The following is a 12,858-nucleotide window of genomic DNA, read 5'->3' on the forward strand; positions in this document are numbered from 1 at the left end:
CCGCTCGATGTCGAATGCCTGCCAGCAGTGTATAATTGTAGGAGTGTGGATCATGATGAATATGAGGTACAAGTTCTACCTTACGAGTAAACACAACGACGTACCATGGGGACCAGTAACACTCGACTCCCATATTATCAGGCTCCACAGCTGCCGTCAGTGCAACAATTCTCCGAGAAGCCAGCTCGTCCTTGGACGTGTGGTAGGACACATTCACCCCGCCAAGGCCAAAGTGCAGCTGCAGCTGTGCCAGCACACTACCCCTCGACCACAAGCATCCCCACGTCCACAAAGGCTCAACCACAGTTGCATACCGGCCATGCATGGTCCGCAGCTCCAATAAACGGAGTTCTACGATGCCCGACCTTGCGGTAACCTCGCCGACGGCTGGCACTCCGTCTGAAACACCAGTCACAGACGACGGGAGCAATTCTGGAAACCGCACACCTCTCCTCCACCTCCATGCGCCACGAGATTCCACGCCCACCACGACGATTCCTCCGACATTGACGCCCGCCACGACTACTCGACCATCCATTGCCCTCTCAACTATCTGGAGAAACGGAAATCTACCTACAAACACCCCTCACAGCACCCCACTCGTCGCCGCAATCGTCGCTCACACACCGTCCCGCGAAACACAAGGCCCAACACCTTCGGACCTGGCTACAAGCACAAGCTCCGTGCCGAGTGCCACCACTACGCTCACAAATACCCTCCCGCCGACACAGTCCGCCGCCCTACGCGCCCTCAATGCGCCCGCCTTTCAATCGCACTCCTCATCCTCCAGCAACACGAAACATCACAACAGGAAGTCTTCAGCCAAATCAACATCGAGCAGCACCACACTATCCAGTCAACCGGTAGTGGTACGCACATATTCCGGTCCGCGTCGGCATCGCTCACAAGCCTCTAATTCCTCCTCTCGTTTCTATACCATCAACATGAACGGCCACACATCCTCACAGAACCCGTCCAACCTCTCCGCAGGTCTAGCCTCGCAATCGGGCTCCCGAACGCCACAACTTCCCCCCGTCGACGACTTCTCCTTCTCAGCCATCCTTCGCGCCGTGGACCCCGAGATTCGAGACGCCATCGACGCGATTGCGGAAATTTGTGCGAGGAGCAGACTCAGCTTGGCGGATGAATATGATGCCCATCTCCCACCGCAGGGGACCATCACGGGAACCGGGACGGGCATAGGACAGGGGTGGGTGGTGGGTAGAGCTGCGTTGGTGTCTGGACGAGGGAGAGGCGTGGGTGTGGTGAGGGGTGCGCAGGGGTGGGGTGCTGCTGGTGCGGGTGTGGGTGGGGAGAATACCCTGACAGCGGTGCCGGAAGCTAGTTCCTCGAGCGAGAGACTCAGTGTTGCTGGGGAACCGTCGACGAAGGACCAGAGTCGTTCCGCCTACGGGAGTCTCAAGAGCGTGATTAGCGGCGCGAGCGGTGGGGGTAGGAGTAGAAGGAAGACGGTCGGGGCGGACACGTTCAACGCGACTTCTACTTCCACGTCCAAAGCAGATGGCCCGGATCGGCCTCAACAGCAGACGAATATCCCCTCCTTGGCTCTGATAAGTACTCCGCAGCCATCACACCATCTTTCTCTGGATCTCTCGTCGACGATTACCGATGTACCTCTGCCGGAGACCCGTTCTGAGACCGCGGCGGCGAATACCTCCTCCTTTACTATACAGAACGACTCGAACGCTAATGCTGGCCGCACACATCGTCGCAACCTCTCAAGCATGAGCCGCATGTCTGTTACTCGCCCACGCTCGAGCACACTTTCCTCACTCGCGTCCTGGGTTCCTTGGAATCGGACTAATGCGGATGTCTCATCCGAGTCTGCGACGACGAGGGCGGAGATGAGACTGAGGGAGGTTCTGAGTCTGGCTGGACAGCAGCAGCAAGGAATTTCACGAAAGAAGGGAGGTGTGAGTGTGGTCTAGTTGTCTCTCTAATGACCTCACGGCGCACGAATCCTCTCTTCCGGCTGTCAAAAAGAGCATAAAGAGCGTATCTAAGACCCAGTCTCTCTCTTCGCACATCCTCTCGCCCATAAATTAAACGTATACCCCCTCGACATTCCCTACGACGCTACGACATCTCGACCTTTTTTCCTCACGACTCACGATTTCACGATTCGATATGACACTCGCACGAACAATACACTCTCTCAGTATAAGAACATCTAGATATATAGTATATAATTCGTAGTATCTGGTAGAAAGTCCTGCCAAAGATCCTACTTCCCATCATTCTTTTCATGGTTTTGTGCAGCGGTGCAGAGAACTTCGAACCCTTCTCACTCATCGAATCATACAAAAGAGTGTCCATTGCAGACTGCATGTCCGAGGAATACACCTGCACCCAAGGAACGAATGACGGCTACTACCAAGGCCAGCCACCACTTCCGTCACTATCATTTGGATCAATTTACTCCTCACACACAAACAGAACAACGAATGTCCAAGAAAACCACAGATAGACCAATACCCTGCACGCTAAAGAGGGACTAGTCGTCAAAGAAAACTAGGAAACCAAGACCCCACGGATGAAAGGAAAACGAAGTGTCATCAAGATGGAAACTCAACACCACCTCCTCATCCAACCCTACCAATTCCTCCCTCACAGCCCTACAGATCTCCAAAGCCGACCTCCCCCAACCTCGGCAAACCCCCTTTCCAATCCTCCCTCTCAAAGTACCTAAACACAAGATCATATCCATCCAAATCATGCACAATCCGATCAATCCTCTTATACCCCTTGATGGAATCCATCCCCTTGCTCTTCTTCGCGGCCATCCCATCCTCATTGTTACGCTTCGCTTCGAAGATAGTCACGCTGAAGCGGCCGGGCTTGAAAATGCCCACGACGTGCTCAACCACCTCGACCGTTTCGCGACCGCACTGGTGGGCCGGGACATTGGTCTCGAAGGAGGCGTAGCTGCATTGCGGCTCCGGCGTGACGTGCACCGTGAAGTAGTGGGTAGCATCGGAGCCCTTCTTGGCGCCATTGACGGCGCCGCCAGGCGCGGGGATGACGCCGTTGGCAGAGAAGCCGCACGGAGTGAAGAGGTAAGCGTCAATGCGAGCGTCCGGATACTTTGATGTGGGATATACGTCCGCCAGGCCGCAGGCCTCAGAGACAACGGTACCAAGAGTGTGGCCTTCAGTGGTCAGTTCCTCAGGGAAGGTAAGGTCGTCGTCAGAGGTGAATCCAGAATGGTCCGATGAGGTCTGCTCGAAAACATCGAAGTTGTCCTCCGATTGAGGGCGGGTGGTAGCGTTCGAGTTGAGGACAGTGGAGCCGCCCAAGCTCTCGCACTTTTCTTCTGGAATGGCGCCAAGGCTCTGGATAGCGGCCTTGCGAGCTTCACGAGCCTTTTGGAAAAAGCGACCTTCCGCGACCGCACTCGCGTCCTCGAGATAGAACTGACGGGCGTTCTTCTCATCGAGGTCGGTCATGAGAATTTCCAAGGTCTCGTCTTCCTCCTCCTCGGTGACATGCTCAGGCAGCAAGCGCGTAGGGTAGTTGATGTACTTAGTCTCCGTCTCGGGAATGTTGTTGTCCTCAATAATTGGGCTTGGCGGTGGGGTGAGCCGTGTATCAGGGCCGGTAATATAGAGATACCAGTGCTCTCCGTTCATTTTGCCAATCATGTAGGCACTGCCACCCTGGAATCGCTGATCCAAATAACGGACTTCGTCGCGCCAGCTGCGGTGTGGTCCACGTTGCTGATCAGGGTAGAGGAAGTTCTTTCTACTGTAGAAGACGCGGTACGGGGTTGCCGCCGCTGCGATGCCACGTTCAGGCTGCGCAGCAATATGGGGAAAGCCAGCGTCCAGAGCAGCAATTTCCAGCAGGCGAGGAAGGCCCCAAAGAAGAGTGGTGGTGCCGCAAGTCTTGAGAACAACCTTATGAGGGAAGACGAACATGCTTGACTCCGAGAGTAAGTAGGCATCGACGTGCTCAGACTCAATGACGGATAGGACTTTGCAGTTGACGAGGTCCAGCATGCCTTTCCAAGCATCAGCGGAGACGGCCTTCAGGCCCAGGGGACTGGCCTTGCCCGGCAAGTCGGTAGCCGACGAGGCAAACCATACTTCCAAGAGCTTCTCCGGTCCTGTAACCATGTAAGCGATACTCCTTGAAGAAAGCGACGCGAGTGCGTACCTTCGAAGGCATTGGTCGAGTCAAGGTCGATGGTGGCTTCCTTATTGATAGTTAGATGAGGGGTGCCAATATGCGACGATGGCGACGCCGTATAGTTCTTCGGAATTTCGATGCTGACCATGTCTTGAGCTACCGAAGAAGCACCTGACAAGTTCAGGAGCTCGATTGTAAGCTGTCAGGTCGTGATCCAGAGCCTTGGCTGATTGACAGGGAAATGTGCAGCACAATCTGCCACCCAGACGAACAATGCGGTGTCCGCCTGAGAAGAGAAGGCCCACGGGAAGCGGAAAAGTGAAAGGAGCTGGCGTGTGCCAGCAGCAGAAGTGTACTGGTAGGGAACGTCCGTAAAGGGCGTTAGGGAGGTCGGGCGGAGAGCGGAATAAACGAGGCTTTGCGCCGGGAAATGGTGTCAGACGGTTGTGGTCCTCGAGCGACTAGATTCCGATACCCGGTGGAAGTATCGGGTCCAGCAGACGAGGAGATCTGCTTATATGTTTATAGAGGGTTCGAGTTAGACGGACGTTGGTAGCGGGTGTTATCTGGGCCTGACGGGGTCAGTAAAAACTTCGAGATGATCTGACAAAGTTTGTTCTCAAAAATCCAAGGATCCAAAGAATAAAGAGGTACGACGGCTTACTTCGCAGGCTTGGATAGGATTCGTACCAGGTCCTCGCGACGCATGGAAAGCGGAAGAGGGTAGAAGGGGAAACGAAAGCTGCGGGCTGCTATAGCCTAGGCAGAGTTGCTAATTTGTGAAAACCCAGGCGAGATTTTTCATCAGAAAGCTCTCAAGGTCGGACACGCAAGGAAGGCAAGTGTGCAAGTGAGCAATGGCTGCCCAAGAGCTTCCCAGGTGGTTAGGTAAATGCTACACGTGCAAACTTTCACGGAAGTATTGCTGCGAGATGGTTGAAGCTTCGGCTGCTGTGTTCCGACAGCAGTTGGACAGTTCCTCGGAGAGCTTTGGTGGAGTCTCAGAGCGTAAAACTCAAAGAAGCGTGAGGGTTTTGTGTGAGGTGAGGGGGTGTGAATGAGTGATGAAGTGTCGTGCGTGAATTATTTTCTTTCCCCATCACCCTCTGACGAGGCTGGCCCGTGCCCCCGCCTTTCGCTTGCCAAGCCACGACTTCCCGCTTTTCCCTAGGAACGCCCAACGATCGACGATTTCAGTTGCGGCTTGTGAAAGGAGGGATTATGTAAGCGGTCCACTTCCCACATCCTGGCCCTTACTCCAGATATATAGTGCTTGCGATCTCTTATTATAGTCTAAGCTTATTATGCATTTTTTCACGGTTTATTCACCCTCCACAGGGAAAAGCTGCTTCGCTATTCCTGCTACCAATTGCACGAAGATGGACCGAGGAGAGCCTCTTGACAACCACCTCATCGCCAGTCCCTGGAGAATGCTATCCACCATGGGCAGGGTAATCTTGTTGCCTTCCAAAATCTCCACCTAGAAGCATTTTAACGCCCTCATCACAGAAAAGGATCATACAGTAATCCGCACTGTACATATGCCCAACAACCATCAACCCTACCACTGCAGCACTCCCGCCCAACCGTAGATTAACATCGGGTCCAGCCCTGGTCCCCATCTGCCGCTACCGGTCGCCCCATCATTCTCTCCTGCAAACTTGATAGCCGCAACCACGGTCCCCTTTCTTGTCTCCGCAATTCAATTCGTAGTCTTTAACACGCACTGCATGTCCTAATGCTTCTTCCCGCCGCCGGACTTTGGAACTCATGGTCCTAGCCTGCTATAAACGCATAGCAACTTGATCATATACCTATAGCTGTTTTCGACGCTTTTTAGCACACAAAGGCTCTCCGAATAGACGCTCAACCTTCCTGGAATGGCAAATTGAGACCCAGGGAAGTGTGACAGCAACGTCCTGACACTCGCGCATATCAGGCACGAGTTTGTTGGCCGCTTTCCATGCCAGCGACACTGTACGCGGTGCCCCAGGTTGCTGAGCCTCACATGCGCGGTATAATGAGTGCGCCGCAACTGTTGCGTTCTTGGGACGAGGAGATTTGGAGAGAAAGCGGAGAGTAGGCTGTTGAGAAGGTTGAGGGACTCCGTGTCATGCGTTGTGCGGCGCAACCATCACTGTCATTTTGCCAAAGAGCTAATCATACGCAGCACTGACGGAAATTACCAGCTCTCCGGTCCAGGTAACCATTTCAATATGGCCCAGTTCAATACTTCGTCGAAGTCCAGCGGAGCTCCATAGATCTGTTCGGCTTCGCCTGGCCTCAATGGCGAAGATGGACCTTCTGTCGAACCATGCTAATCTCATGGTTTGATGCTCTTTTTCACACCCATATGAATTAACCTCAACGAGCTATACGATGCTTCGAATATACTAGTGGACTTCTCTTCAACGAAGAACACAAGAAGAGTTGTAAGACAATCACATAGTTATCGGGAGTATGCTGACATAAACACTACTCGGTGGCATCTGACGATAACAATGTAGAATCTAGCCACCCGCCACCCCTCCTATGTAACTCCAGGCCTTGCCTTATCTTCCTAACCACTCCATAACAATGCTGTCCGCAAAGCTGTCCTGGAAGACGCACCTACACGTCCCTAACGCTCATAGGTGGCGCCGCCGCCTGCCCGGAATTGCCACTGTGTCTCTGAGCGGTCACTTCGCCCGCTCCTCCACCTGTACCACCCCCTCCCCCTCCTCTCCCAAGATTCAGGCTTCCAATCCGCTGCACAAGGTTACTCCCCACTGCATCTACCGCACCCCGCGGCGCGAGCAGGCTCGGCGTCTGCACCGCAGCTTCCTGCACCTTGAACAATCGGATACTGGTGTTATTCCAGACTCCGACCGTGCCTTTAGAAACCAGCATCTCGGAGGCGAAAACGAAGCCCCACAGTAGGGATTCGTACCAACCGAGGGAGAGAGCCGACCATTCGAAAAGGTGGACACGAATGGGAGAGGGTTCGATGCCGCGAACGGGAGTGGACTGGATGACTTTTAGGGCGGTGGAGGGGTCGGAGACTGAGGATGGCAAGTGGGGGGAGAGTTCGGAGATGAGCATGAGGAGAGTGTGGAGGGGGAGGGTAGGCAACCAGCTTTCGATCTGGGGATAAGATTAGTGTCGCGTATAGCTGGAGCGGAACTACAGAAACATACCCATGATGCAGTAGGCATGAAGGATCCGTTGGGACCGAGATTGGGCGTACTAATGCTGTTGAGGGAAGTCGTGCTGTTCTGGCGCGAGAACGCTGGCTGTCCTACTGGCATTTTACCGCGCGCCTTCTCGGACATGCCGCGCAATTGCTGTGGTACTGTTTCGTCTGCAGAGGAGGCTATTGACACGCTCCTGGAGCCACCTGCAGTAGAATGGACTGGCGATCGGGGAGCCTCTGAAACTCGGTGCTCGCCCTCGCCATCAGAGTCGTCATCGTCGCCTATAGCGAATGCACCGTTCTCCTCGGGAACATCGCTAAGTGATGGCGTACGTGGAGTGGTTGGGCTTCTCAAGCTGTCGATGGAATTAGCTCGTCGCTGCTCATTAGCATGCTCCTTGCGCAACTGGTTTTGCCGCTCGATCTCTTCCTGGCCGCTTTCAAGCGTGAAGTCTCTTAGGGCTTGGAATTTCTTTTGTGATCTTATGATTGCATATACCAAGTTGGGATTTTCTACCAAAAGATCAGCAAGGCGAGTAGGCCGGGGAATGGACTGTTTTACTTTGATATTGATGCTCAATCATTGCATTAAGCGCTTCGAGTAGAGATTGAAGCAAAGTATGATTCTTCTCATTCGCGAGCAAGAAGCTCGGCGAAGACATTGAGGAGAACAACTGAAGAAGTTTGGAGCTTGGCGCCCTTCCGAGGTTTTGTACGTATGCGGCGATGTTGTTGATAATGGCAAGGAGAGCTGGGTAGATCGCATCAAGTTTGCCCTTGCTTGTAGTGAGGAGTGTATAGATTGACTGGCGGGGTCAGTATATGAGCCGGCACACAGCAAGTCAACATACAGTGATAAGGTAATCGGCATAGGTGCCATGGAAGTTGGGTATCCGAATGCTTGCTGGGAGCGACTCCTGGCCCTCAAAAGTTTTGTTTAGACTCTTCCCAAAGTTCGGTTCCACGCTCATGGTCTGAAGCACAAAGATGCACATCCTGACGACCCCCTGTTTCGTCGGGTCATTGCGCTGATCAATCGCGTAGTAGAGCACCAAGACGACGAAGTCGTGGGCGCGATCAGTGTTTATAATGAACGAGCGGAATCGTTTGTTGCACTGCAGGGCTTCCCAGAAGAGCATTATCATTTCCGGGGCCCATGTCAGCGACTTGTGGCTCCCTGGAAGATATGATGCCGTGGCTTGCAGCTTTGAAGACATTAGCCAAAGCAAGGTGCTGGTAGCGGAAACATACCGGTTGGTTCAAGACTCTAGTCATCCCATCGACGAGGAATTGGAAGTCCTGCGGGCGATGCAGGCGTCCCAAAAAATGTCGGTAGAAGTTTTTGGGAGGTGGGCCATTACCTGGCTCAGGGATGGGGTATAGTATCAAGACCAGTAATAGTTGAAGGCAGTATGTGACGAGAATTTGCTTGTGGTCTTTGAACACGACGTGATCGTATGGCACCCGCCATGACGCAGGGTTGTACTTCAGCGTCTATAAATGGTCAGCGTCGTATATGGGGAGATAGGATGTTACGGACAGTGTTTAGAAGTGAGCACAGAACTGAGAGTACGATCTGCTTATCCGCGCATGTGGCCATGTACGTGATGGCCTTGACGCCTTTGACGGGCAGAATATCTGAACAGCTGGTCAATGGCATCTCTAACCGGATTGCTAAAGACCTACTCGCAGGCATATACATGGACTTGCTTGCAAAAGTCAGCAACAGGCGTAATATCTCCGTCCTGTTATTCTCAAGCTCTTTAGTTGAAGCGACAGGCGTGTTGCAGCCTACTCCACTCTGCCATATTGCGTAGGTCACCTTGTTCTTTCCCGGAGGTGCCTTGGGCAGCGTAAACTCCGAGAAAAACAACAGGTCTATCAATGTATCGATGATCTCCTCCGCCAACGGCCTCGCCTTCTCAAACTCTGGTTCTGCGGGGAGATCTGGCGTTTGATCTGTCTCTTCCTCGTCAAAGAGGACTTCTGAGCGCGCGACCTGACCCCGCCGGCTGCGCCTTCGCCGAGTGGCCCAGAAGAACTGGTCTTCCCATGATTCTAGATGATCGGCTTCATAGATGAAAGGCAACAATCGAGTGAGAACCCGTATACAATTGAGGGCGTCACGCTCGGGTGCGAGTTCGGGATCGGGGAACGAAGGGTGGTGGCGGAGGACGTTGAGTCGTGAGCTGACGGCAAGTATAAGTGTTTCTAGATTTGCGAGGTTATTGTCGCGGGTACGGCGAATATCAGCCGCGGAGAATAGAGAGAAGACATCCTCGCTCGACTCGGGCAGCTCCCAAAACTGTCACATTCTTGGTTAGCATAGCCATTGCCTGGGTCTTCAACGAGGACGAGGGATGTGCATACGCCAGTCCAGTATGCATCATCGGCGGGAATCTGCTTGGGCTCAGACAGGCGGAAGATGCCTTGCTTGAAGCTGAGTTTCGAATCGGAAGCGCCCATGAGGATTCATGCCACTCTAGCCACGCATTGCTTTGCGAAGAGGTGAGCAGTGTTGAGCGGGGACAGAGATGGTCGTAACGTTGATGCGGCCCGCAATCAAGGTCGAATCCAGTACTCGCCCGCCTTCCTATCAAAAAGTGTGGCTTATGCCAGTGGCGGTGCCCGTGCTGATTAACGAGCATTAGTCAGCTTGACGGGCGGCCTGCTACTTCAGTCTTCCATTGCAGACCTCCATTCTCAGCTACAACACCTCCGCTCGCTCGACCCTCAACGTCAACGCTCTTTCGCCTCCCGACTGCGTCATGCCTCCGAAACGGAAAAACCAAGCCGTCGTTGAGGACGATGGCTTCGAGTCGATGGAGGAAGAGGCCCTGAGTGATCAGGAAACGTTGGACCGGCTGAAAGAGTCGTTTGATGTGGCGGCAATGAGCAAGAGAGCCCGGGCACAGCACCAGACAGATGCCGCCTCGTTCCTGTTCAAGAAGTCTGATCAGTGGGATGCGCCACTCAAGCCAGACCACGCGAATCGGCCGCTCTGGATTGACGACGGTGGCCGCATCATTCTGGAGTCGTTCAACCCGCTCTTCGACGAGGCGCAGGACTTCCTGATCAACATTGCCGAACCACAATCACGGGTGTCGCGCATGCATGAGTACTCACTGACCCCCCACAGTCTGTTCGCCGCTGTATCCGTCGGCCACTCCAGCAAGGAGATTATTGAGAGACTCAACAGATATTCGAAGTCGGCACTTTCGCCGTCTGTGATAGCGTACATTGAAAGATCCACATCATCATTTGGTAAAGCGAAGATCGTACTGAAAAAGACCCTGTCGTATATCGAGAGCGACGACCCCGAGATTCTGCAAAAGCTTTTGCAAGATCCTGAAATCGCCGCGTGTAGAGCGGACAATACAGATGGGTTAATCAAGGAGGCTGCGCCAAAAATCGGTGTAATGGCTATACCAGGGACTAAAATGGCAGCTGGGGCCAATCAACGTCTTCAGTCTTCCGCAGATCCGCATGCTGCGAATCCCCAAGAACCCGCGAATCCTGGAGACATGATAGCCGCTCTGAGGGAAGAGGATGACGACGAGGAAGTTGCACAAGTCCATTCGTTCCAGATTCAGAGCGAAAAACGAGAACAGGTCATCAAACGCTGCCAGGTCATAGGGCTACCGCTCACTGAGGAATACGATTTCCTTAATGACGAGAATAACACCAACCTTGATATAGATTTGCGACCCCATGCCCAAATTCGATACTACCAAGAGAAGGCTTTGAGTAAGATGTTTTCTAACTCACGGGCGCGGTCTGGCATCATCGTGCTACCTTGCGGAGCTGGCAAAACCTTGGTCGGAATCACGGCCGCTTGCGGTGTGAAGAAGTCTGTGATTGTTCTTTGCACGAATGCCATGTCAGTGATTCAGTGGAGAGCAGAATTCCTCAAGTGGTCAAACATTGACCCCGAGGACATCGCCGTCTTTACCGCGGACAGCAAGAACATGTTTCCCCGGGATGCAGGCATCATCATCAGCACCTATACCATGATTACTTCCAAGCGCCCTCGTTCATACGACTCAGCGAAGGTCATGGATTGGATCCGGAGTCGTGAATGGGGCTTGCTCATTGCAGACGAAGTTCATGTTGTGCCTGCAAACATTTTCAAACGCGTCACCTATTCCATTGCTTCGCACGCCAAGTTGGGACTCACGGCGACTCTGCTCCGGGAGGATGACAAGATCGAGGACCTGAACTTCCTGATTGGGCCGAAACTCTACGAAGCGAATTGGCAAGAGTTGTCAGAGCAAGGTCACATTGCCAGAGTGCAATGTGCTGAGGTGTGGTGTCAAATGACGCCGGAATTCTACACCGAATGGCTTAAACCCAATTCGACTGTGCAGAAGAGGTCGCTCTTGTCGGTCATGAATCCAAGAAAGTTCCAGGCATGCCAATTCCTGATCGATTACCACGAGAAGCGCGGAGACAAGATCATCGTCTTCTCCGACAACGTCTGGGCATTAGAGAGATATGCTACAAAACTGCATAAAGCTTTCATCTACGGGCAGACCCCGCAAGCAGAGCGACTCCGCATCTTGGAAAATTTCCAGCATAACGACATGGTGAACACCATCTTTCTATCCAAGATTGGTGACACCAGCTTGGACCTTCCCGAAGCCACGTGCCTCATACAAATTTCCTCGCATTACGGTTCGCGGCGTCAAGAGGCCCAGCGGCTCGGCAGGATTCTGCGCGCTAAGCGAAGAAATGATGAAGGATTCAACGCGTTCTTCTACTCTCTTGTTTCAAAGGATACGGACGAGATGTACTACTCCTCCAAACGGCAAGCTTTCCTTGTGGATCAAGGTTATGCTTTCAAGGTCATCACAAAACTGGAGGGGTTGGAGCAACGGACCGATCTTGCTTTTCATACACCGCAGGAGAGGCGCGAACTCCTTTTGGAGGTCCTGCTCGCTAAGGACTCCGAATTGGCCGAAGAGAAGATCTCTGGAGACATGTTCCAGAGCAAGTTTGCGTCGAAAGACGGTCGGAAGAAGAAAACCGGAGCGCGCAGGACGGCTGGCACGCTATCGGAGTTGTCCGGTGGCCAGGACATGGCTTATATTGAATACCAAAAGAGCCGCAACAAGGAGCTCAAAACCAAGGGTGTCAGGAACGCCTATCTCCGCAAGTTGCAATCGGGTTATAATAACATGAAGAAACACAAGGCGGCGGACTTATAGGGTAGGTCCGCTCGCTGACTGTGTTTCCAGTTTGTATATGTATTGTCTTTTGCGGTATAGCGTGGCGTTTAGGGTCTGCCATTTGGAGAATGGGCCACGTCATTAATGGGAAATTGAAAAGCTGCTGTCACTTCAAGCTCGTCAAATGTACTGGGAGTACGGCCTTTGCTCAAATAGGATATAGACATGTGTATTTTTCGAATTGAACTTTGGCCGAAGAATGAATCGAGATGACAAAGACATTCAGTTGAACTAAAGAAGCGAGCTCGGTATACTAATTTGCCGATTGTTCATAAGACAGCTTTTCTAAACGCTGCTCTTCTTGCAAAT

General features: G+C 53.0%; 4 protein-coding genes across 4 annotated transcripts; 2 read left to right on the plus strand and 2 right to left on the minus strand.

Moving 5' to 3' along the window:
- Positions 1–356: 356 nt before the first annotated feature.
- Positions 357–1,949, plus strand: EI97DRAFT_442483 (uncharacterized protein; the record flags this gene model as incomplete). Its single annotated transcript, XM_033799760.1, has 1 exon — positions 357–1,949. The coding sequence occupies one exon, from the start codon at positions 357–359 to the stop codon at positions 1,947–1,949; it is 1,593 nt and encodes a 530-aa protein (XP_033654098.1).
- Positions 1,950–2,636: 687 nt separating this feature from the next.
- EI97DRAFT_442484 (S-adenosylmethionine decarboxylase) lies at positions 2,637–4,297 on the minus strand (the record flags this gene model as incomplete). Its single annotated transcript, XM_033799761.1, has 2 exons — positions 2,637–4,126; positions 4,177–4,297. 2 exons carry the CDS (start codon positions 4,295–4,297, stop codon positions 2,637–2,639), a joined length of 1,611 nt encoding a protein of 536 aa, XP_033654099.1.
- Positions 4,298–6,505: 2,208 nt separating this feature from the next.
- EI97DRAFT_433390 (uncharacterized protein) lies at positions 6,506–9,877 on the minus strand. Its single transcript, XM_033798381.1, has 8 exons — positions 9,692–9,877; positions 9,008–9,626; positions 8,862–8,959; positions 8,573–8,815; positions 8,173–8,526; positions 7,884–8,127; positions 7,326–7,834; positions 6,506–7,272 (listed from the first exon to the last, which is right to left on the minus strand). Exons 1-8 carry the CDS (start codon positions 9,785–9,787, stop codon positions 6,760–6,762), a joined length of 2,676 nt encoding a protein of 891 aa, XP_033654100.1. The 5' UTR covers positions 9,788–9,877; the 3' UTR covers positions 6,506–6,759.
- Positions 9,878–10,034: 157 nt separating this feature from the next.
- Positions 10,035–12,758, plus strand: EI97DRAFT_418572 (DNA repair helicase rad25). The gene has a single exon (XM_033796958.1). The coding sequence runs from the start codon at positions 10,090–10,092 to the stop codon at positions 12,526–12,528; it is 2,439 nt and encodes an 812-aa protein (XP_033654101.1). The 5' UTR covers positions 10,035–10,089; the 3' UTR covers positions 12,529–12,758.
- Positions 12,759–12,858: the final 100 nt, after the last annotated feature.

This window comes from Westerdykella ornata, assembly GCF_010094085.1.
Source record: "Westerdykella ornata strain CBS 379.55 unplaced genomic scaffold EI97scaffold_10, whole genome shotgun sequence".
Lineage (NCBI taxonomy): Eukaryota > Fungi > Ascomycota > Dothideomycetes > Pleosporales > Sporormiaceae > Westerdykella > Westerdykella ornata.

Coding starts and splice junctions, on each gene's coding strand:
- EI97DRAFT_433390 (XM_033798381.1), bottom strand. CDS start 9,787: ATGGGCGCTTCCGATTCGAAACTCAGCTTCAAGCAAGGCATCTTCCGC. Junction 8,816..8,861: donor TGTGCTCACTTCTAAACACT/GTCCGTAACATC, acceptor GACCATTTATAG/ACGCTGAAGTACAACCCTGC. Junction 8,527..8,572: donor CTAGAGTCTTGAACCAACCG/GTATGTTTCCGC, acceptor ATGTCTTCAAAG/CTGCAAGCCACGGCATCATA.
- EI97DRAFT_418572 (XM_033796958.1), top strand. CDS start 10,090: ATGCCTCCGAAACGGAAAAACCAAGCCGTCGTTGAGGACGATGGCTTC.